Source organism: Amblyomma mixtum, chromosome 6 (genome assembly GCF_055824585.1).
Source record: "Amblyomma mixtum isolate Tamu chromosome 6, ASM5582458v1, whole genome shotgun sequence".
Classification (NCBI taxonomy): Eukaryota; Metazoa; Arthropoda; class Arachnida; order Ixodida; family Ixodidae; genus Amblyomma; species Amblyomma mixtum.
The window spans coordinates 152,147,924-152,172,614 of NC_143017.1; the positions used below are offsets into that span (position 1 = coordinate 152,147,924).

General features: G+C 47.1%; 1 protein-coding gene across 4 annotated transcripts in view; it reads right to left on the reverse strand.

Annotated features, from left to right (window-relative positions):
* rsh (Rap GTPase activating protein radish) overlaps positions 1-24,691 on the reverse strand; it is a 473,381-nt gene that overhangs the window by 141,984 nt on the left and 306,706 nt on the right. For all 4 annotated transcript variants that reach the window (XM_089549687.1, XM_089549688.1, XM_089549686.1 and 1 more), the window contains exon 3: positions 1,128-1,490. In XM_089549687.1, the coding sequence (XP_089405813.1) occupies positions 1,128-1,490 (363 nt within the window). The remainder of the gene's footprint in view (positions 1-1,127; positions 1,491-24,691) is intronic.

The following is a 24,691-nucleotide window of genomic DNA, read 5'->3' on the forward strand; positions in this document are numbered from 1 at the left end:
GCACCGATACTAGATAGAAACGGATGCACAAGACGGTAAAAATTACTTATTTTAGGTGAGCGTTCACGCGAAAGCGGTAAGTAAAGCGCCGCGGTGTATATTTAGAAGGCATTGAATACACGCTCAGGTTTAAATTGCACTGCCTTCTTCAAAGCCTAGCTTTCTTGGACAAAAACGTCGAATATTGAAATATTGTAAGCCACTCTTATGGAAATACTGAAGGTATTGGTCTATTCTTCCAATGCGTAGTGAAATCTTTCTGTTAAAGTTTTTCCACCTGTCGCATCGAGTGTTTAAAACTGCCAAACAAAACCAATGGCGAATGTTTTTGACGACAGGAAAAACGGTAATAGCAAAAAAAAATGCAAGCCTGCTGAGGGGAGATCTGCGGGTATATTAACAGTTGTGGTGAAACGTTGCAAAAAAAATAGCTGTGGTTCAACCCGGTTGAACCTAGTAAGACGAGCGAAAGGTCTGTTAAGCATGGTAGGACATAGTTTAGCTTTGGTTAAACTTTATTGCACATCACTGGTTTGGCTTGAGCGGTGACGATACATCGTCGAAGCTATACTTCCGGCATGTTGCTCATCCATGGCTTTGTGTGAAGGTAAGCACACGCTTGTATGCGCGCACGCAGCGGGGCTAGATTTCACCGCACGCTATCCGGTGGCGTGATCAAGGGGGGGACAAACTTTTTTTTTACTATATTTTACTTGTTAAGACTAGGCTTCAAGGCTGCCGCCAGGCGCTCCCTCAGTTTTTTTTCCTCCATGGTTGCTAGAGTGCCGTCGGCTCCGCATACGCAGCAGTAGCGAGGCACAGTGAGTCACGTGATTCGATGTTTGCGAACCCTGTCGGCTCAACGCGCGCAGCAGTGGTGAGGCGTGGCGAATCACGTGGCATGACGTCAGAGCCAAGCCTCCGCTCCTCCTGGTTTGAAGGTCAAATTTCATAGCCACATGACCTTCAGCATTGTACGGGAGGAGTAGAGCATTCGCTCCAATGTGATAATATTGCGTTCATAAGCTATTCCACGTTGAAAAATTCTTTTGTCCAGACTCGCTGGGTAAGAAGATGGCGCAAGAAACACCTGCCATCATAGACGGCCACCCCCATCTCGTACGCACCTGCACCGGCACGGGGAAAGTGAGCGTGGTGGAGCTCTTGCGGCGGGCCTCGGCGCAGCCCAGCGACTGGCGCTTGTACTCGCGCAGCTTGGCGAGGAACTCCTCGCCGCTGGACAGGCCCGTCACGTCGGCGTAGTGCAGGCCGCAGTAGATCTTGTTCTGGAAGCGGTGCGCCGCCTGCCAGCTGGAGCCGGCCAGCCGCAAGCCGCACGTCTCGCACACCAGGCAGTCCTCGTGGAAGGTGTCGCCGCCGCCTTCCCACTCCGGCAGGGGGCCGCCCGTGGCCGTGGCCGCGCTGCTGCGCCGCCGCTGCGGAGTCACCACGGGCTGGCTGGGCCGACGGCTCCGGCATCCTCCTCTGTCCTGCATGGGAGAAACAGAAGCGTGTGTGGAAGAACTGAGTCCATCATGCAACACATAAGTGACAGCACAAGTCGGGATCAGGAGTTTGAATAAAGTGACAAGCAGAAGCTTCTGTCCGCTTATCAACGTTTCGGCAAAAGAATTTCCATATGCCTTTGTCCAAATCGAGAATACAAGTCATCTTGTGTAAAAGTTGGTCTGTATCCTCTTAGCAGCCATTGCTCCGAATCGTTCATCGCAACCTGCTGACAAACGTTTCGAAGGGTGACTTGTCGTTTCCTTTTAGCCAGACAAAGATAGGTTCTCTCTTCAAAATATTGTTGAGCAAACTGAAGCTTCCCTTCCTTTCCTTGTAAATCCTCTGCTTCAAGAATTACGACTTCCCTCCTGCCTTCTACCCTAGATCCTGGAGATGCCAGGTGCGCACACAGGCGTATAGCCGTCCATGAATTAAATGCGACAACCCGAGCGTGACCAGAAGATCGATATAGAATTTTGAAACAGAATTCTAGAAAACATGCGCTCTATGATGGCTTCTAATCATGTATGTAAGAATGCATGAATTATTCTCATGTTTTTCAGCCTCTCCCGAACTATGCCGCACTTTAGAGGTAAATAAATATGACTTAAACAAGGCGCGAAAGGCAAGGCACGCGACGAGCTCGTGCTATTCAATTTATTCAGCGACGACTATGCTCTTCGGCTGCGCTCACTTCCTACAAAGAACTGAAGGTTCAAAGTTCAGTTCTACAGGTTCAAAACCTTCGAAGACTCGACCTGAACGACTGCACGTGCGGTTCCAAGTATTTGAACTATGTCGACATAAACTATTGTGAAGTAAAAAAAAGCATGTGGTGATTTAAACTCTGCTGCTTGGTTCACTTTGGGTAACAACTTCAGTACACCTTCCATCTACTTTTAAAGAAAGTTTCTTCTTCGTGAGAAATATGAGCGTCCTGAGCAAAATAGAACGAAGGCTTCGTACCCTAAGGACTGTGACTAAAGGAACAATGCTCATGCTGTTAATATTTAGTTTTCATAATCTAATTTTTAGTGGCTTTCTATCATTTCAAGGAAAACATTTGTCGATGCCCATCTACAAGCCGCTGGAAAGCCAGACTAGATATTTCAGGCTTCTGGATAAAGAACAACTGAATGCAAAACAACGCATTCCTCTTTTCGGTCGTTCTAAGGGCGCTAACGAGGTTAGAAAGACATTCCAGAGTCTCCGTACCACATTAAGTGCACAAACCAGTCCATACGATGTCTGCGCTTGTGCGTTCAACAAGCCACACTACGCTTTGTTAAGACCTAAACACCGCGATTTGAGCTGACATGTAGATGATTTACGACCTAGTCGGCTATCAGGTTAGTTGTCCCAGCCAGCACCTAAACGGGACCAGACACCCGGTTTTACTGGAGCGGCAGGAAACTTGCCATAAATGGGACGGCAAAAAACGCCGAGAGATTCTGCGCACTGCACACTGATCACTCGCGAAAGGGCCGAATCCAAGGCCCATGAGGCAGCATCCGCGACTGCCGGTCGTAGCAGTGTTTGCTCACTCCTTTATTTATACAGAGATAAATATACCTTGGATATACCTTGCACCCCCCGCGTCCTTTACTCGGATGTTCCGGTGCGAACGTTAGGAACTGATCCCCTTCCCTTTTCCCGAGGTTTCTTGGGGAGTCCAGGCGCTAAGAGGCCTCCCGTAAATAATCGTATTTGGCGGCGTGACGATGCGAAAGCAGGACTGAATGAAAGTAACAGTCATGGGTTCATAAAAGCCGCGGCAGCGCTCGGCGATGGTGGCTCTTTCGAGAGCGGCGCCCGCCGATGAGAGCCTTGAGGATCAATGCGCAGCGGGACTGGCGACGTTGAGAGATCGGCAGGAAACCATAAAGGGATCTCAGCGCTCGCTGGCTGGCTCGCTTGCCGCTGGCGCTACACAAAAACGCGGCAACTCTTTTACGACTCACATGAAACACGAGACGATACGAAAGCGGCAGTACGGCGGTGGGAGAGTGCGAACAAAAGCAAGAAAAGAGAAAGGGCGCTGCAAAGTAAAAATGTGATATCTTGTGGTCTACATCCTGTGTTCCTTCCCTTTTATTATTCTAAGCCCAGAGAAAGCTTGCTTCTGCTCTTGTATGTACAGCAGTTCCAGGAAAACGGGATTACGTCTCTGAAGCAGCAATCCTTAGGCGACGTAGAATTTCATGCATCCAACGGTCCGCAATGCCCACATGTATTTTAAAATGAAACAACTTGATATTTTGAGAGCCAAAATTTTAAGCACGACGAAGCAGCGGAAAAGAAAATAAGCAACAGACTCTGTCGCACTTTTACGACTGCGTTCTCTGAAATTATGGCACCTTTAATTACCTGCCGTTTCGCAATTTTTATTGCTCGCAAAGCATCGGTAGACTCCTTGAAAGTAGGCACTTTCACGAAATAGCAACGTTTTACAGTTGAAAACCGACACATTGTACATTAAAGTGCTCTCGAGTTTAATGCGCCCATGTAAATTTAGGGTTGGAAGTATGCAAATCAAAATGTGCGCTGAAAAGTTAATGCAGAATGCTCGCATTTTTGTAATACTGCGAAATAATAAAGAATGTCTGCTTGCGTCTTTCTTTGCCAGCGTGGGACGTGACAACAGAGCAGGGTAGAGAGCACGGAATTCAGAAGAACCACATTCGATTTGGGAAGCCGGGGTCTTCAAACACGGTCAACATATCCTTCATTCCACTCACGTCCGAGTCTTAATTTCAATATATCCTTTGGACGCCACCATTTTGCACGTCTGCCCACACGATGATGTGTGTAAAGTTTGCTTGTTCGCGGTTTCGCTGGGTTTCACCGAAGTGAGTGCGCCAGTTTTTGTGCACTAGTGCCGCGTATATTAAGGACTTGTGCAAAATCGATAAACACAAAAGATCGCTTCCGAAATAGGGTGTATGCGAAAAAAAAACGAATTAAGACAAAAAACAAAGGAAGGCATATAAACCTCCACAGAAAATTGCGTACGCAATGCCTATTTGCATAGATTCAAAGCTCCGTATATTTAGACTAAGTGAAAATTCGTGTTCTCAGAGAAAGACAGCTGTCCAACTGCCGTTATGCACTCGCCACAAAACATAGCGGAAGACTATTCGGTATTTATTCAAATTTCAAGGCTTAAACTCTTCACACGATATCTGGAAGTGTAATACATGGAGTAAGAAATAAATGTTTGCATATCCTGTTTTCACCACACAAGACATGTGCAGCGCAAATTAAAATTTTGATGCGAACACTCTTGCTTGGCTATCTAAGGTGTAGCGATGTCACCTACTGCTCACCTGTTCTGAGTGGGGTTCTTAAACTATGATCTCGCTGGTTTAGGTCGCCTACAAAGTGCACGGAAATGACTAAATGATATGATGATTCTTCAGTTAACAGTAAGTGATCAGATATGTTGAGATCAGTACTTCAACCCTCCATAAACGTCGTAATAACAACGTTTAACAGTAAATAAGATGCTGCCAACACAGAATTTACCATTTCATTAAACTGCAGTTGCAGTACTTGTCCACATACTATTTGTCGTTAGCAGCTTTTAAAACCTAATTTTAAATACCATTTTAAAAGCCATTAAACTACAGATTTTATTTGTCCTCCCTACTATCCTTCTATACAAATGCCGAAACTACGGGCGAAGAACACTCGTTAATGAGCGCAACAGCGTGCAACAGTATTAAAAGATTAAGTCTCCTAGAACCATGTCTTGAAGCCAAGCTCTTGCGATCAGTGTTAACAAGGCTTACCTAACAGGGTAAAGACGTGGGAGAGTAAATTGATAATTTAGACGAAAGCAAAAAAGTGGCTTCCTCAGTGAGTGCGCCTCTAAAACTCTATAAGTGAATCACAACGCACGTCTGTTCGACATATTGCATCTTCACCAGCCAGAAGCAGCAAAGCAAAAAGACTTGGTTTTTATTTTTTTATTATACTTTTCTTCACGAGGAAGAGGGGGCTATAATATCACTTTATTCGCGATTCTTTGTCGACCATAAAGTAAATTATTTCTCTACACCAAAATAACCTCACTTGACTGAACAACCCACCTTGCTGCAGCTAGGCTTTTAACGCTCAGCAGCAACTTGAGGCTAAACATTTCATCAGCTAAACATTGCCGCTGAGACTTGGACAAGAAACTACCAGCTTTTTTTTTTTCGAATTTAGCTAGTCTCTTGGTACGATAGCAGCTCTGTTTCTAATACGAGCAGCCAGGTTGATCGCTTTGATTTAGAGCTCTACATTTAGAAAGAAATCAACGTAAATTCCTCGCAATTTTATGTCTATCAGGCGAGCATCGACGGTACAATACTATCTTGCAGCCACGGAATACGCAGGACACGATGCCTCGACTAAGGAAAATTTAATGAGAACAGCCGCACATCGTAGGCGTGTGTACTTTTCTTTTTTCGTTATTTTAAGAAAATTTCGCTTTAGTAATTCGCAGGCAGCTACGGAAACAGATTTCTAAACATCGCAGCTGCACTGACACTCGTCGTCACTGCTGCTGCTGAGCTTTAACCATGCATGGGGCGGCAAATAGCGAAATTCTGTTATACATCCAAACAACAGTGCAGCCGCAGGCAGAAAGGACGCCATTACAAAAAAAAAAAAAACACGAACAGAACAGAGAGGTAATGACGCTTAAAATGCGCTTCCTTCATATGGTGAAACAACTGCTTATCTTAATTAATTGAACCAAGCACAATATCTTCGAGATATCTGCGAGATTTTTAGAACTGCGAAACCTGAACGCCAAATTCCAATAAGAGCTTCGGCCTTAAATCTACTAATGTTATGTTAAATCAGCTGAATTTCTTTGGAGGAGAAATTCGAGGCCCGTGTACTGTGCGATATCAGTGCACGTTAAAGAACCCCAGGTGGTCGAAATTTCCGGAGCCCTCCACTACGGCGTCTCTCATAGCCTGAGTCGCTTTGGGACGTTAAACCCCATAAACCAAACCAAACCAGTTTACTTTTGTGAGATCTTCGCACCAGATGCAATAGCCCTATACATATTTCGTCGTCAGCATACACGCAAGTCGATTTAAGCTTATTTCCAGTTTTCCAGTTCCTATTAATTTGCCAACATCTACACACATTCCAATTCAAAGATGGTTGAAACTCATGGCTGTTAAGATACCCTTCGCTTCCGTCAAAGAAACAGTGATTCCTTCTCACCGTATTCAGCTTGTAAATTTTAATGCCCTTAAATCTTGATTTTCTTAAATTACGAAACGACTTAGCTTCTGTAACAAGAAACATAACCGCTTTCTTACGCATCACGTGATGTCGAAAGAAAGGTTCTTTGGCGCGCCAGTTATAGACTAACTGCGTCTCTAACTATATTTTAGCGAAACTCACCTGCTTCCGTTTCGCATTTCAGCTTTAAAAAATGTTCTGCTGAAAATATATTCATTTGTTCCACGCCCTACATATTCTTTAACATGCAGGTGGTGCGAGTTTTGTGCACAGCAACTGATATATCATTAATGTCCTATCACGTAAGATTCAGCTGCAAAGCGCAGAGTAAGAGTTAAAGGCAGGCATGAAGTTCAGAAATGTAGGCACGAATATGAGAATACATTCTTGATTCTGATGCTTTGGATGCTTACTCGCGCTGGTAATAACATACTCCCACCATCAGATTTAACAACGGCGTCGGAGAACGAGTGTCATGAGGCATAAGGAAGTACGTTTATGTGCACCGAAGGCTACATTACAGCATTCCGTGCAAAAATAACTTCAAAAAGGACGTTCTCCAAGGCGTACTCCGAACACAATATGCGCACTATTAAAGCATATTCATTGCAACAGCTGCTACTTTTTTCTTACTTCCTGGGGTGCAATGGAAACGCAGATGACATGCAGTGTACCAAAAATTTCGTTCCCGCGTGCATGATTTGTTGTTTCTTCGTTACACCATGAAACAAAAAATGAAAAGGAAGATTTCATAAACATACTCAACAAAAGGGTAATAAAACCAAAAGCTCAGTCGTTTCTCATGGATTTACCCGTATAGTTCTCTTCTTTTTTGCTTTTTGTTCAACGAGCACCGCAATTTTCGTGTCCTCATTTAGTAATACATCTTTTCGTTCATTATAACATGCTCTAGACTACACGGAGCTTCTTACAAAGAAAACAAATTCACTCGTCTACTCGAACGCTCCGGCGGCAAAAGAACAGGTCGGAATGAATTCGCTCTCAGAATACGTGGCGCAGAATAATTGCCAGGGAAAGAGAAGAAACAAGGAGGAGGGGAGGGGGGTATTCCTTACGGCTTCACCGAGAGCATGATCCCTGGCCTCCTATACCGAAGAACCCGCATGCAGGACGAGGCGTAATTCCAGGGCAAGCACTAACACTTTATCTATTGCATACAGTGCGGCGGAGGTAGCCGGGCGCATCTGAAAGAGTTGTTTCTTTGCAGCAAAATGAGTTAGGAACTGTAGGTGCTTTTTTCTTGTTCTTCTTCTTGTTTGCCCTGGTGTTCATGCTTATTGTGCGCGTATCTTGCCGTACCATGTTTGTGAGTGGTACCATCGTGCACTGCAGACAGTGGCACCTGCGAAACACGACTGATGAGAAATATGAAGTATTAGAAAGGGATTCTCTGAAAAACACTGAGGCAAAATATTCACGGAAAAGTACAAGGGAAAAAAACATTCCTTTGGATGTCGCAGTGGCTTCTTACATAATACGTCGGGATACCGCAGACTGGTATGCGACCTTTATCAGCAGTGCACATAACTGGCCGGGCAAAGTATACGAGGGGACGTAGTAAAGAGCACAAGGATCGTCATTCTTATGGACCGCATTCTTTTCCCTCGACCATGAGCGGGAATTCCCGTGCTCATCCAAAGGCCCTGCCTTCGTGTGCGGCGAAAGCACTTAGAACAAGTGAGATAGAAGGCAGCCGAGGCGAGCGATATGTCAGACAAAGAAGATCTCCCTACAAGAATTATGGTGGGAGATAAATGGGTAGGAAATGATAAACGAATCATTGTCCTCGGCAGAAATATATTAGGTTCATCACCAACGAGTTTCTCCTTCGCTAATTGAACCTGAGGTATTAAATACCACGCTGTGCAATATGTGGAGGTGATTTAAGCTGCACTAGAAACCACAACTGATGATACAAGCACTGAGTATTTATAACGTCTCTGTAACTATTATATATAAACATATAACTTCCCTTGTCGCAATTAAGTGTGAGGACAACATGAATGTACATGTGTGCTTGTGAAAGTAATCGTTATTACAATTAAATTCCCAATGAAGCGACTTTGCCGGTGTGTATTGGTGTACTGGAGACTGACGGAGAGCGCACGAAAAGAAGCGTACAACATAGGTGCCAGCTTTGACCATATTGCTACACCATGGGATGCGGACAACATTACCAGGAATAAATCGAAAGGATGTTTCACAACGGCTGCGTATGGGACGACTTATGGAGTTGTCCATCCTTGCATCAATAACCGAAATCTAGGCGAAAATATCAAATCCCGTGACCACGTCCTGACATTTAGTCCTTAACAGTCATCATGCACGTGGTGACGCCAATTCATAATGCAACGACTGCGGAACCCTGGCAAGGTATGAGCGCGCTCTGCCCAGTTGACATGAATTCAGAAATTTGTGTGTAATTGCAGTAATAGAAGCCTTCGTTCAGGTTGTGCAATCTTCGTGTCGCACTCTGCGTAGCGGGCGCAATACGCATTTCAGCGTTAGTCTTTCAACGTAATAAATAAGTGGTCTTTCAACGTAATAAATAAGTGCTCAGTGTTTGTGAAAAACTGTTTAGTTTAAAAGAATATTTAATATAAAATAAACTCGTGACCCTCCTTTCATCGACTCGCCACCATGGGCATCTCGAATAATTTTTTGCCGGTCCCTTATCTAAAGATGGCCAACCCGCGCAGTGCATATTTTTGAGGCAGAGCACGCTTTACAGGTGCAATTCGCTCGGGAAGAAATTGCACGCTCTGTTAAGTACCAGTCTGTTTCCTTGCGTCCCATATTTTCTGGGCCCAATTTTCGTTTTCAAGAAATGCACTAAGCATGGTTCAAGATTTAAACGAGAAAAATATTGTACTTGTCATGCCTATGTACACTTTTTGAAAAGTACACAAATGGCCAGCTGCAATGCTGGAAATGGAATTCAAGAAGAAAATGGCGGGAATTTATTAAGCCAAAGTAAAGCACAGTACACTTCGACACCGGTAGACTTTCTTTACCTGTGTGGTTGAGTTTATCCACTGTGTCCCCTGTGTCCACTGAAAAACTCTTTAGAATAGTTCAGCAAAAATATCCCGGTGCAGTAGCGTAGTGCATGAACTTTATACTCAGGCGATCTTCGCAAGAGTGCTTAAAAGCCCATGGTGTATATGTGTATCAGCAGCGCGTACACAACACAGGAAGAAGAAGGAGAAAATAGTACACAGCGCTGAAGATAGTCAGCGCTTTGTACTATCTTCTCATTCTTCTTCCTGTTTTGTGTTCGCGCTGCTGATACATATGGATCGTATCCAACTAGCCCGGCAGATGTTGTTATTCAAGCCCTTGGTGCCTAGGTATGAACATATATAATAAATTAAAACCACAAAGAGGCAAAGAGGACTGCATTTTTAACCTTATTGCACTGAGAGAGAGAGATAGACTCTTTAATGAAAAACAGAGAATTTAGCCGGCGTTTCAATATCGCTGGCATGCTACTCTGCGTAGGGAGGGGAATTTGGGAGATAAAGACTGAAGGAGAGCAGCGTGGAAGAGGTGGAAGAAAAGAAACGAAGATAAAATGCGGCCATGAAATGGGTACTAAGGATGCAATGGCGAGTATTGATGTAACCTATGGAATGATGGAGTGCATAGTCCGTCAAATGGGCTGACGAAGTTCTCTGCATGAAGAATGCATGAAGGTAACGTGCAAGTGAATTTAGAGCTTATCGAGATGCACTGTAAGCATACCTGACATACCACGCGTAACAAGGTTGGTGTACTTGAGAAATATTAAAAGCTTGGTAATAGGTGCAGCATGTAATTCACAGGTGGTTTTTATTTCTTTTTCATTCTTTTTCAATGTACCTCCTATCCCTTTCCCCCTTTCCTTCTGCTTTCGCTGTCGACCTACAGAAGCAACTATGAAATCTGAGCAAAAACGTATCCCAATTTTGCATTGCTAATCTGTCTTCTATTGCTTCTTCACTCTGTGTTATTACGGCTCATGTTCAAGAAAACGTGGACATCAGTTTCAATCATACAGTGAAGCAAACACAAGTAGCAACATTTACATATGCCATCAATGCAGATGGCCGGCCTTAAAGTACAATTAGATCCTACCACATTCAATACAGCTGTTCGCCTACTCATTCATCTGAATTTTGAGTTCCCAATCAGATCCGTGCAGGAGACGCATCTTTGCTCGACCGTATCCAACCCCCTCTTTCGGGGTCGCATTCCAGCTGAGCACTCGGGCGTTCCGCGCATCAGCGAATTTTCCGCGTGGCGGAGCACCGACGTCGAGCTGGCAGCGGCGATTGCGGGATTGCTCGACCTAGCCGAGGACGCACGTCGCCCGCACATGACGCATCTGCCGCCGTCTCTGCCTGCGCATGTACTGTGTGCGCGCCGGTGGCGCCCTCTTATAGTCCGTGACAACTGGGAACAATTTTGAAGCTGGCGTAGCGATGCGAACGTTGCAGCAGGAGCGGACGCAGCTAATCTCTATTTCACTATACCACGGTGTAAGAATACATTTAGGTGTTGACACTGCGCTCGGCGGCGCGACCAGGACTTGTTCGCCGCTCCCTGCGCTTCTCTCGAACGCTGACAGATGGCGCTACGCACCCGGGGCCCCTAGTCGCCTAGCTTCGGCAGCCGTAATGCAGATGCCACGGGATCTTTCGGTGCCGCTGCGTGTACGCGTGCTTTGTGAAGTGCGGCAAGACAACGAAGGATTGAAACTGCTGTCGCCACCAAATAATTTTGGGCTACTTCGTGTTTTTCTTGCTGAGACTGCATGAATGGGCGGAACAGCAGCGAGGACGCAGCCCTGTGCTGCTTCCGAGCTCGTTATCGAAATGCGTTCATAGCAAATTTTTTTTTCGTTCATCCGCACGACTGCTGTGAGCATAGTTAACTACACTGCCTCTTAAATATAAAAGGTCGGACTCAACGCGCCCACATTTGGCCTGAAGAGCCTACGCGTACATTCAAACATTGCTTGAGCAGTGTATTGCGCCAATGCTGCGAGATGACCGCCGTGTTGAGAACATGGTTAACTTCGGCCACCTGGAGTTCTTTAATTTGCACAGAAACCTCAAGGACATTTCCGCATTTCGCCTGCATCAGAAATACTTACTCCGCAGCCACGAATAGAACCCGCGCTCTTGTGCTGTACGTATTGCAGAACGCCACTGCCGCTATACACGCGAACGCCGGGACCAAAACAAAAATCCAAGTGTGCATTTGCGGCTTTTTAATAGCAAGTGCAGTCCACAATTAGGTACGCGAAACGCAAATAGTTACTGGAAATGCCACTGGCGTTGTTTCTGCCAATCGTATCCCTCAGGTCGGCACCGACGATGCTGAGTGGTTGTCTCTAGCACTAGGCCCGAGAACGTAGGTGTAATGCCGGCTGCGGTGGCCGCGAAACAACGCAAAAGGTGCCCGTGTGCTGTGTGATGTGAAGAATCCCATGTGGTCTAAGTTTGGAGCCCTCCATTGCGGCATCTATTAATGCCCATATGCCCCTTCGGGACATTAACAGCACAATTTGCTTTTTTTTTTGCTCAAATGCGGCCTGAATAGCCATTCTGTTGAACAAACAAATTTATCACTACAAGTAGCCTCTCTGAGAGATGTGATTTCCTGTAGTCACTAGGTTACGCACAAAACACAGTGAATCACAACCTACTGGGCTACTTTCGTGTAATCAAGAGCCAAGACCGTGACTGCAATTGTGATGATCACTGCATTCGTTTATTTGGACGATACACTGAGCGAATCATCCTCTATCATCTAGGATGAGCACAGCTTGGCCTGTTTCTTTTTTTCTTGACACTGCTTTGTCATGACTGCATTGGTGTGCTTACAATGCTGCCTCATACGCATGCTGACGTAATAGTGGAGGAGCTGTGCGAGTACTTCTTCCTTGTGATCAGCACATGGGAATGTCATCGTGTATGTATCTATCACTGCGTCTATGGTGTCCCAGTACACCGTGTGGTAGTCTGCATAGTCAACAAAAAACCGCTCCGTATGCTTTAGAAGGTCAAATATGTTGACGTTAGGGTGGGTAAGACCCCCTCTGGTCTTCACATTTGTTAGAGCTGCTTCAGCAAAAGAATTATTTTTTACGCTGAAGGCTGACAAGCAAGCAGCGCAGCTGGTAACTCTTCGCATCTTTCTGCACAAAAAACCGGTGACATAATAAAGTATGCAGTCTGTAATTTGCCCTCCGTCTGATTTGTGTTTCCGAACGATATCTTCACATTCCCAGTCTTCTACTGAAACTAGATCGTCTAGCTTTTCTTTAATTTGATTGATGAATCCAGGGCATGATGCCACTTTGTCGTCTGTTCTAATGAGGGCCCTGAAATATGACGCATCCAGCAATGGTTCCTCACCCTCGACGACTTTTGCAATTGCCATACTTCGGAGGTTTAAGGATACTGTAGATCGACAGCGTCTGGTAAAGCTGCATAAAGGTGGGCATCGAAGGGTGATCATTCTGGCTTCCTGCCAACCGTATTTTGCCAAAGAACCGCTCGATAGGATCTTGGTTCATTTTGTTGGTTAGGACATATTTGAAGTTGTGGCAATCAAGCAGCACCTCACAAAGATCCAAAGTGGACTTCAATGTGACTCGAAGTCCCTCGCAAGTGCTCTTTGTCAAGAACATGTCTTTTATAATGTTGCTACTTTCCAGTTCTTTTTCCCAGCTGTCCAGCCAGTCAATTCCATGCTTGAGAATTGCGAGGTCTCGGCTGTTCCTTGTGATCCCTTCTGCTGGAAATCGCCTGTTCAGTGCATCAAACAAATTGTTTAAAAACAACGTGAATTCTTGAGTTTTCTCGCTGCCTATGAGTTTGCGGATACCTTGTTCCCGATAAAACTGAATACCCGCCGCCATGGAGCGGCTAAAGACTTGGGTGGCTAACTTCACACGCATCTTCTCACAGTTACTCGGGTATATGTGAGAGTGCGTTATTTTCGGGCAGACTTTTAGGCCCCCCGCGTTGGCAACGTTTTCCTTGTAGACTTCAGCATAGTACTCCCACTTGATCCACTGTCCTTCGTTTTTCAAGTATCGCTGCTGCTTAAGTATATTTCTCACACACTTAAACAAGTGTGAAGTGTCAGAAAACGCAAAAACTTTTCTTTCAGGGTCAACTGGGTGCGTGAACGAGTTGCAGCTCTCCTTGAGGCTTCCATTAACACCTAGAATATTCCACATGCTCCTGTTTGTTGACGCGCCATCACAGACAAACCCATGAATCTTTGCACCGGCTTCTTCGAGCATCACAATAGCTTGGAGAAGCAACTGAGCGAGAATGGAGCCTTTGGTTGCATTTTTTGCTGCGAACACCCCTATAGGTTGAGCGTAGCTATCGCCAAAAGGACAGAACATGAAAACGAGGGCGTGATCAGCGAGCTCATCAGCGTTTCCAGCGTCTGTTGCCAGCCCTACATATGTCATCGTGCGAGAATTGACACGTTTACTTTTTCTAACCTGCATTTCATCGAACATGATAATCCTATGTCGCTTGAAGTCGTCCATTTTTTCTATTTTCCTTTTCAGAGCAGAAAAGAACTTGCTGTCAAATACCGACTTAAATCCCACCATAGAGACATACCGGCGTATTGTTCGGACTGACGGCAATGCGAGCACTTCGTTTTCCATCAGGAACCTGTAGGCTGCTGGTGACCTGATATGAAGGAGCAAGCAAAGCAGGATCCAGCTGTCCGAGTATCGTCGTCCCTTCTTAGAACCAGTCTTGCCAGCAGCCACACATTCCTTTAACACAAGCTGCTGTGCCTCAGTAAGGTTCGCATCACGAGAAATGCGGTCAAGTGTTTCATCACTTAATTGTTTAAGCTTGGCTTTGCATTTGCTCAGTTCCGCCTCAAGCTTTTTTTTTCCTTTTAGAAGTCGCACTTTGGACCTGTAGCAGGAAATTCTTGCCTTCCGCAAAAGGTCAATGCGGGCTTTTTTGGAAGGGCTGCTTAAAAGACGAATGTGCTTCATTTCTCCTCTCTTCTTCATACGGGAGTAATGTATCCGGAGTGTGTCTTTCAATCTTTCGCAACGGTCGCAACTTGCTTGTTCAGAAAATAACATGCAGTTTCTGTGCCGCCACACGCCACATGCGTCGATATATGCACACTCGGGTTGGATGTTGTGGTACATCTCGCCACCGGGGCCACCGGGGCCACCAGCGCATACGTGCAGGTTGTGAAACTTGTGAATCACACTCTCCAAGTCGCTTAGGCCGCATAGAACAACATCGCCGCTTATGGCGTTGACAGTTATAGGGTGACCATAAATGAAGGCACGCAGTGACAGCATTCCGCTGGATGAAACTGTAGCATCTAATGACTTCCTCAGGAAAGGTACCTGGTCGCGTTTCTTCGCCAAAGCCACTTCCGTGAAGACTACAGCCTCCACACCAAAGCTATCAACAACTTGTGTTGCCCACGAGGTTCCTGGAAGTTGAATGCTGGATACATAACTCGAGAGACATGAAAATGTGAGCGGTTCCTTTTCATCTTGGCCGCTGACAGACACTCCCTCGTGACTTTCCTCGACTAATCCGAGGCTGCTGCATGCTGCCAATGGTGCTTCAGTCTGGACGTGACACAATCCATCTGGACCACCCTGATGTGGACTCGTGCGGTTGTCCTGACGAAAAATGAGAGAAATTACATCAGTGGAAATGGATTTAAGGTATTGTTATAAAACATATGCTACTATCAAAAGCAGCCAAACCCAAAAAGCTACAGGCAAAAGTTTCGCGGACTGCTTCAAAAGCTAAGGGCTTAATCATGCTGTATGTTAACAACAGCTAAATTATTTAATGTCCTGGGCTGGGCAGTTACTATTAACCTGTATTGCAAGCAACTGTATCTCGTTATCCAGGGGCACCTATAGGTATCTATGGCATGCCGGGAGGACCGATACGGTTAGCAGAAAGTTATGTACAGGGAACACTAAGCACCTAGAATATTAAGTACCCGGAGCAGTGCAGAACAGAACAAACCTTAACGTCATGAACGCCAAGGAAGACGGAGGTGGCACTTGAGGAGGTGCCTCCAAGTTCCATGGTGGGAGAAGGGCACGTTCTTTGATCACTCCACTCACATGTCTGCAGTTTCTTCTGAGGGCTCGATGATGGATCGGTGCCTTTTTGTTTTTCACAGACCGTCCCAACGGGCAGTGCGACAGCGGCGGGAGCGGGCCGCTTGCTTGACTGATCGCCACACGTGGCCGTAGACTGTCGTTTTCTAGGAGGTTTTCTTGACCTTGTCGGTTTTGTCAGATATTTCGGACACCCGGGAAAAATACTGGGCACAGCATTCGCCGACACCACCGGGATCTTCTTCGGTACATTTAAAAGTACCTTGCCATTGAACTCGGCATAGTACGATTTTGATATCATATGCTCGGGAAAGTGCTTCGCGCAGACGTGGTCGCTCGGTTGCAATATCCTATCTGCTCTGGGAATTGCCCGGCGCCAAAGTTCTTAGCGAGCAGGCTCCGACGGAGTTTTAAAAAGTGAAACTTGATCCGGACAACTCCGGTAGCCCGAACTGCAGTTGGGTACGAAGCACTTCTTACCCATAATTGCGTCTAGCAGACTTCTTGACCCGGCTGAAGTTGACAGGTGTGTCACAGCAACAAACAACAGATCACAGACACAATGCACATAGGCCGCGACGACCGTCCATGGCGTCGGCCCGCGCCACCACGTGCGTTTCCACAACTGTCAATCCGGCTTGTGCCAAACCGCGACACAAAAAGCTAGTTCTAGCAAAATTTGCTCGTCCACGATGGAAGCTGACGACGTGGAAGCTGAGATCGTGGTGTTCACAGCTTGTGATGCACTCTCTCAGCCCAAAACATCGACCAACGCAGCCTAAAAGGGCACCTAAAGCAGGGCACGCCGGAGAAGGGAATATACGGCTCTGGGCACGCCGCTTGCCGCACCGAAAGCGAAGGGCCTCTGCTCCGCAGCGCCCCCGCGCCGCTGCGGTCGGCGCATGTACTAGAGGGCGAACACAATCTGTGCGCGCTCTCCGCCGCGGCGGGCGGCCAGTGTCAACACCTAAATATATTCTTACACCGTGCACTATACTTTGGTTCGCACTATCATTGAAGTTCATACCCGTTTCTCACTCAGATGCCGCTCTGTTGTAACGAGGCATGTTACTCAATGTCAGCTGTGCGTGTGGAAAGTTGTTCAGCTCGATATCGTTTTAGTGCGAAAGCACCAGTAGCCTCCTACCCAGCACAATCAACAGGTGGATGTGAAGCCTCTGAGATAGTCACGAAAGTTAAGGTGCATAACTAGCTTCCTAAGTCAGTGGGCACCTCAATCCTGCTTTGAGCTGTGGCGGTAGTAAGAGAGGATGTGCGCTGCATGCGTTAGCGTTGACAAAATTATGGCAAGAACGCGGCACTGGAGCAATAGGCCGCCGGCGTTCATTGTCGTTGGCAGTGACAACGTTCTCGACTCCGTTCATTTCGAGCAAAGGAAACGTGCGTAACTTGCCCCCTGGGTCAGTGGGCACCTCAATCACGCTTTCAGATACGTGGCGGTGGTATCTATGTGCAAAAAAAAAAAACAACGGCTCTCGCTCAACAATGCTAGAACGCCAAACATTTTTTTTTTTTTTTGCAGTGGTAGCTGCAAAACGAAAGTTCTTGGCCAAAACGTATTTGTCGCTGTCGTCAGCGTGAAAAAGTGTCTAGTGTTACGTGCCTTGTGCCCTGTGCTAACTTTCCCAAAACAAACAGAGGGAAGGTTCCCGGGAAAGGCATGTCTATTTTCGTAATCATTTCGCGTCCGTGCAGCCAGGCGTGGCCGGGCGGAGGGGAAGGGGGCACGAACGGGTACCCCGCATGGGCTGCGCCTTTCTGTGGGCAGTCATTATCGCGTACCAGCAAGCCCTAATTCTCCTCATTACCACAAGTGTGATCTCCATTCATTTTTTAATGAACTTTTTGCTTCTCGTCATCGTGACGTGTGTCCACGTGTCACGATTATTTAGCTTCTTTTTTCCGTCTGTGCGACTTGAGAGCTCCATTATATTAGGCTGCTTGTAGTTTTTATTTCTGACAGGATGCCGAACTGCTGCGACATTATTCAATCACTTCAAGCTGGGTTTCTGTTCGCCTTGTGTGTTAACACAGCACAGCACAGGGCGTGCGTGCGTGCGTGCGTGCGCGCGCGCACGCGGACACGCGTGTGTACATGCGAGTGTGTGCACGTTCATAGATGCGCAGCTAGGAAGGGGCACCGTTTAGTTTTGCACGTCCGCCTATAATATGTACGCTTTTGTCGTTCTTGTTGTTGAGTGTTTTTTGGCCTGCGTGTTTTTTTTTTTTTAAGGCGATGACCTGTCCTGTGATCTTTGTCATGTTTTTCTTTTTCATGCTCATTTCTATTTTCTGAAATCGCAAGTGATCCTTGTCCTCCTGCTCTCGCTGCGGCTATAATGCGCACGACAGGCTGTGACTTTGCCGAATAATTTTCGCCTTCTGTTTCTTTCTTATCTTCCTTTTCTGCCCACCATTATATACCCTAATCCCTTTTTCCCCGTGCAGGGAGCAAATTGGTCTCGTCTAGCGGTTAACCTCCCCGCCTTTCCACCTCATTTTCCTCCTCCTCCTCATTGAGTACACTTAGCATTGTAACAGTGCGTGTCATCGTGTTTCATACTGGCTCAACCCAACGCGCTTATGCCTTGAAACTTTACTTTTTGTTCATTACGCCCGACAGTTAATGTTGTCGTAGCTATGATGCATTCTTGAATTTGGATTGGTCATTTAGGCGTTTTGTTCTGTAACTTTCAGCGGGAATTCACCATCTCCCTCTCTTTGCAAGATTCAAGACATACCAATGTTTTTGGGCTGCCATATATTCAGCATTAAAACTAGTTAACCGCAATTAGTTTCACTGACGGATGCTACGGGGTTGGCAGCGCACATTGCTTGTAATACCAGATCAGCGATTCCGCAAATGGACGTACGCCGTTTGATTCGAATTGAAGTTTTGAACTTAGTACATTTCAATCTTGACAGAAATGTCATCTGTGCGCAACTGTCCGCGAAAGTAGGCGTTGTGTGAATCTACTAAGATATGTGTAGGTTTGGCGAAAGAAGTAGTTCTGTCTTGAAATTAGGAGCGCATCATCAGCCTTAGAATCTTATTTCTTGCGCACGTCAAAACCAATTTTTCTGCACTTTTGTATCCTGCTGTTGGAAAACTTTGAGCAATCGTTTGACTCACTCTATTCTCCAGGTAAAATGTTTTCTTACTTAAGTGCACAAAGGTGTTTTGTTCATTTTCTGTTACTTTTCTCAGCGTTCCTGAGGTCGCACACATTTCTACAATTATGTACATTTGTATATTATCATGCATATTTGCAATATATTAGTTCTAACTATAGTAATTGTGAGTATAACTTCCTATGAGTTGCCGTCGAATCCGCAAAACTAATTCCACCATTAGCTTGCAACAACCTCAACCTATCGCTCCCTATGTTCGCTGCTTATGTTTCCGAGTAGGGGATTCTTTCTTCGAAGCAACAGTTTCTTAACAGAACGCTACACAGACTATGTCAAACTGCATTACACCGACGTTTATTTTGCGCCAGAATACTTACCAGAAACCCCGTCCATTGGTTCTGTTTTCCTTTCTACAAGTTAAAATTTCTGCAACCACGTGCTTGTTTTTAAGTGCGCACACATGACTCTCTATGGTCGTTGGCTAACCTCAAAATTAAGAACAACGCGAAAGCAATTAAGCACACATGAAAATAACTTTGCGATGAGCACAGCCTCTTTTCTTAATTTTCACGTTTGCTGTCACAGTCCCCGTACTTTTAACAGTGTCTAGTGTCCAATACCAGGAATTCGGTACAGCGCTAAGCCCAATGACCTGTAGTTTCTCTAGCTAAACCCTCTGCAGGTAAAGTCTTGTTATTCAAGAATGCATTTAACGCCTATGTGTTCCCTCTGCTGTGTCCGTGAATTTTCGACCGTATGTCTGTCACATTGGAGGAAAACTCATGGAAATAAAATATACCCAAAACAACGGCAGGTCTCACCAGGTTTTAAGCCCAAGAACCTTCGGTGGGCAGTGAGAGGAGTGTGCGACGATATAAACAGTGCGGTTATCGGCACGACTTAGCCTCTGCATGCTTCTAGGAGGCATTCGAACTTGCAAAAATTATTGACCTACGTTGAGCGCTGAGAAGCGACAGCTTCATAGCTGACAAGAAGCGCACAAAGACTAGAAACGGTGCCTTGAGACACAAAGGCAAGAGCGATGCTCCATGACCGTGATAAAAAGACAGTTGGCCACGTAGATGGAAACTGCAGAAGAACGAGAAGAAGGCGTCAGTTTGAAGAGTCTAAAAAAGGTTCGTGGGCGTTTTCTAGTGCCACGAAAGCCACGATGATGCAACAGCGCACAATAGCTTCTCCCGCCACGAAACGGCAACAATATTGCCTTCGTAAGAAGCGGGCGAGAGCCGAGAAGACACACACATAATATACATGGACGTCCCCAGCATATAGTTCAGGCAAGCGTCCACGAAGCCCTTGAACACTGGACAGCGAATAAAGGCTGACCGACGGAGGAGGTTTCGCTTAAACTTTACGTTGGTTACTTGGTCACCATCCTGGACGATGGCATAAAAGAAAAAAAAGTGGATCGGCTGTATAAAGATGTGCTTACTGATAGCAGTCGGTACTTACGCAATGCAAAAAAAGAACAAACTGGAGAGGGCACTAAAGCTCATCCTTAAGGCTATGACGCGATAACGTTAACGGGTTAATGTCTATATACGCGAAATTTTTCATTCTCGACTTCACACTCATAGATCTCTGGGATTCCTCATACCACTATTGGCGCAGTGATGCAGTGGATAAGCGATGCGCCACTGGTCTGGCGGGTGGCTGATTCAAACCCAGCCACCGGTGGGGCTTTTGAGGGCCACGCTGCTCCTCCTGAGCAACCTCTCAGGACCAATGAATGACTGCCACCTGCCGCTGTGTGTAGTTCGCTCGCTATCCGGTGGGCAGCTTGTAATAGCGTCACAAGGTCACGTGCCCTAGTTGCACCACCTGCCACCTATAAGAACCACCCAGCTGGCCCACTTTCGCTGCTTCATGCGAGGCTTTAACGTGATAGCATAAAGGAACCCGCGTCGCAAAAAAGTCGTCGTCGGCGTCGCTGACCGTGAACGAAAAATCCACGATTAATCCTCAGAGAAGAAACCAAAGTGGCAAGTTGGCCACCTAGGTCACATGACCTATTGGCGTCATCACAACGTACTCACCTATTGTGAGCAAATTGGCAACCGTGGCAGGCCACAGTTAAATTAACTAATAGTTGTGTGAGAATGTTTGGGCAGAGCAACCTGGGTCGCACAAGCCCTACCGGGGGAAGCACTTGCCAAAGGCTTCCGTTGGGCAGAAAACCTGGCGTCGGCGTCGTCGGCGTTGTGAGCGAAAAACCACCGGAGAAACAACTTGGGTGGGTAGCCTAGGCCACGTAACCTTGTGGCGTCATCACAACCTGCCCATCGGATTGTGAGCTAGGTGATCACTGTGGGGGGTGGCAGCTAAATTAGTGATTGGTCGCAAGGAGTTACCAGGAAGACCAACCTATGTTCGCACGAGCCCCACCATGGCAGCACCTTCTATCGTGGGGTCATCGCTTAGCCGTTGCGCCACTGCTACATAGATAGCATGAGGACTCCCAGGGATCTATGAATGTAAACGTCCAGACGAATTCGGTGCAGGCAATTACAATCACGTCTATCTAAAATGCGTGGCATGCGAAATTCACAAGTGGGGTCGATGCGAAGAAGGGGTCTGTACTGACGCTGCGGATCACACCACAAAGAGCGTTGCATCTGCCATGATTTAACAGCCAGGATACTCGCGCCATCACTGCGAGAAAAGGGTATGAATATGAGCAAGGAGGTGTCGCCATGCGCCGACCTCGCTGCACCGTCAGCGCGATCGTTGCCTGCGAGGCCGCAGTGAGCGGGTAACCACTGAAGCAGAACACGGTGACGTAGCTCACAGGCCTCGGTGTTGTTAAGGATGGCATCAGCAGGAAGCAACCAACACGCACGTGTCGCCTGGATGGTTTCGAGAAACCCCTGTCACTCAACGACGCTTGCCTCAAGTCGTTCCGGATTCGGCACGAGGCTAGGGCAGCCTCCTTTGCTACGTCTCCGTGCAGGCCCAATGGACACAAAAGCGCCCAATTCTCCGGAGTCGGCCCACGTGCGTGGGGACATCAGCACGTGGACGTTACCTCTCCCTTTTCCCAGTAACCGTTGCGAATGTCAAGGGCCGTCGTCTCGATGATTGTTCTGCGTACCGAGCACCGCGGCGGGCTGGCGGGGGACTTCCGCAATCTTCAAGAACGTCCCCAAAGGACAAAGGCCCACTTCCGCCCTTTTGACGGTCTCGCATTCCGATCCTTCGTGACGGATGTCTTCTGACGGACAGGTGTCAACAGCCCGGGGGAACATTCGTCGCGTCCGAGAACTTCACCTCAACTTTACCTCGAGGGCCTCCTTTTCTCCCCGGCTCAACGCGTGACGTGTCCACAGGTGCGGGAGTGGAAGTGTGTGCGCGCGAGTGAGTTTCTGGCCTCTCCTAGCCTGGAGTTGACGTCATCATCCTGGGGAAGCTAGGGAAGACGGATCGCATAAAACGCGGCGACGAAAGCAGTCGCTGACACACTTCTTCCTATTCCGGACTCTTGTCATTATGTAGTCACAGTCGCATTTTCTGTTGTAAATATGTAAATAAACTCAGCCTTCTTTTGCCACCTTCTAACTCCGTCGCTCAGCGGCATTCCTGTCCTTGGCCTGGAGGTGGGAACGGGCGTCGTGCTGACCGTGGATCCGTCGAGCCGCGACCCCGAACCTCGTCCTCAACAACTGGTTGGCAGCGGTTGGATCGACCATGCTTCGTGGTGTTGCTTCTTTGGGTGAGTGCTCGGACTTTGCTTGAGATTTGCCAGGCTTCAAATGTTTGGGTTAATACTTTTGAACTGCTGGGAATCTAGGGAAGTTGTTAGATGAGGCGTGTGTGTGTTAACCTCACGACAACAGTTTGAACAGCAAAGCCGGGGTTAGGAGCAGCAAGCATGGATCTCATGACATGGCCGGAGGCAGATTTGCTAGCGCTGTGCGAGGAGTTGGGTGCAGTAGTACAGGAGGGGATGAAGAAAGCCGATATTTGTAAATCGCTTTTAGAAACTGGCGATGAGGAAACAATCAGGTTTACGTGGGAGCTACTCAAATCCGAGCTAAAGAAAGCAGAAGATAAGCGGGAAATAGAGAAACAGGAGCGGAAAATAGAGGAACAGGAGCGGGAGTTGAAAAGAAGGCAGCTTAGGGTTGAGGTGCTACGAGGCGCAGTCAAAAATGAAGGAAGCAGAACTTCGACAAAAGCGGAGAGTGGGGAATCAGAGTGCCAAGAACATGCACAAGAAGAAGGTAGTTTTAAACGCTGCGAAAAGGCGCAACAGGCAGAGCACAAGCGCATAATAGCAAAAGTCGACCAGAGCATTGTCGAGGGAAACTGGGATCTGACGCGATCTCAGCTGCGAGTATTCAAGAGAGGAGAAAGCATTTCAAAATTTCTTGACAAATTTGAAAGTAGCTGTGAGAAGTCTAAATTAGACAATGAGATTTGGAGCCACATGCTAGTGTCTCTTTTGCCGCCTCAGCCTGCTAATGTAGTACTGAGCCTGTCCGATGAGGAGATGGATGACTACGGAACAGCCAAGGCAGCTTTATTCCGCCACTTTGGAGTTTGGACAGAATTCGTAAGCGGCCGGATGAACTTCAACGGTAAAATGAGGGAGCCATTTAAGTACGATACCGCTTCTGTCCAGATGAAACCCGCTATGCTTAAGACTGTTGCGGAGAGTAAAGGTCTCAACACTGCGAATAAGAAACAGGCGCGTTATCGGCACGTGTGGGATCGAAACGCGACAACTCTAAAGAGAAGTTCCGAAGAGGTTAGAGAGACCGTTGCCGAGCGGGACCGACGCAACGCTAGGATAGAGGGACCCATGCACGCGTCTGGTCGGAACGAAGGTGCAGCAGGAAAAGGGGAACACCTGGCACCCGAGTTTAAAGGTAAGGCACGGGAAACGGTTGCCGAGCCGGGTCACCGCGTTGACAAGAAACAGGAGTTAGTGCAAATGTGTGACCGGCAAAGTGGTAAAGCCGGAAAAGGGGAACACTCACCCCGACGGCTTAAGAAAAAGGTAGAGGTGCCCGAATCTACAAGTTCGCAAAGTGAAATTGAGGGCAGCCTCAAAGAGTGTGCACAAAACAGTGCAGAGCGGTGCCACCGCAAGGTGTGTGACAGGGATGAGCCAGGCGAGCTCGAAGGCAGTGAAGAAGATGCGCAAACAAGAGAGGACAATACTCAGGGGAGTGAGTCGCCTAGCCCAGAGGCAGTGAATTGTCCGCCGGTCGATTGCGTAGAGGTAGTGCGTAGCTGCGACGCCAGCGAGATAGTTGTTCGTCAACCCGGAGTCCTCAGTGTGTATGGGCAGCCTAAAGAGTGGGTGGTTGATCCCGAGGTGCACATGGGAGGCTCGCAGCAAGGAGAAAAAAGCGCACCACTGCCAGAACAAAAAGAGATGAAAGGCTCTTGTCCAGAGTTAACAGTGCGCAGGGTCACTGAGGTAAAGAAAGATGGGGTGGTTCCGAAGCCTAAAGGAAAGAAACGCATGGCGTGTCAGGAAACGTATTCTGATCGTGCGACGCATGCGGATAGGCCAGAGAGCAAACTCCCCAAAAATGCCAGGAAGTTTTCTTCCATGAGCGAAAGTGGCGGTAAGCCAACGAAAGAGCCGCGACGTGCAAA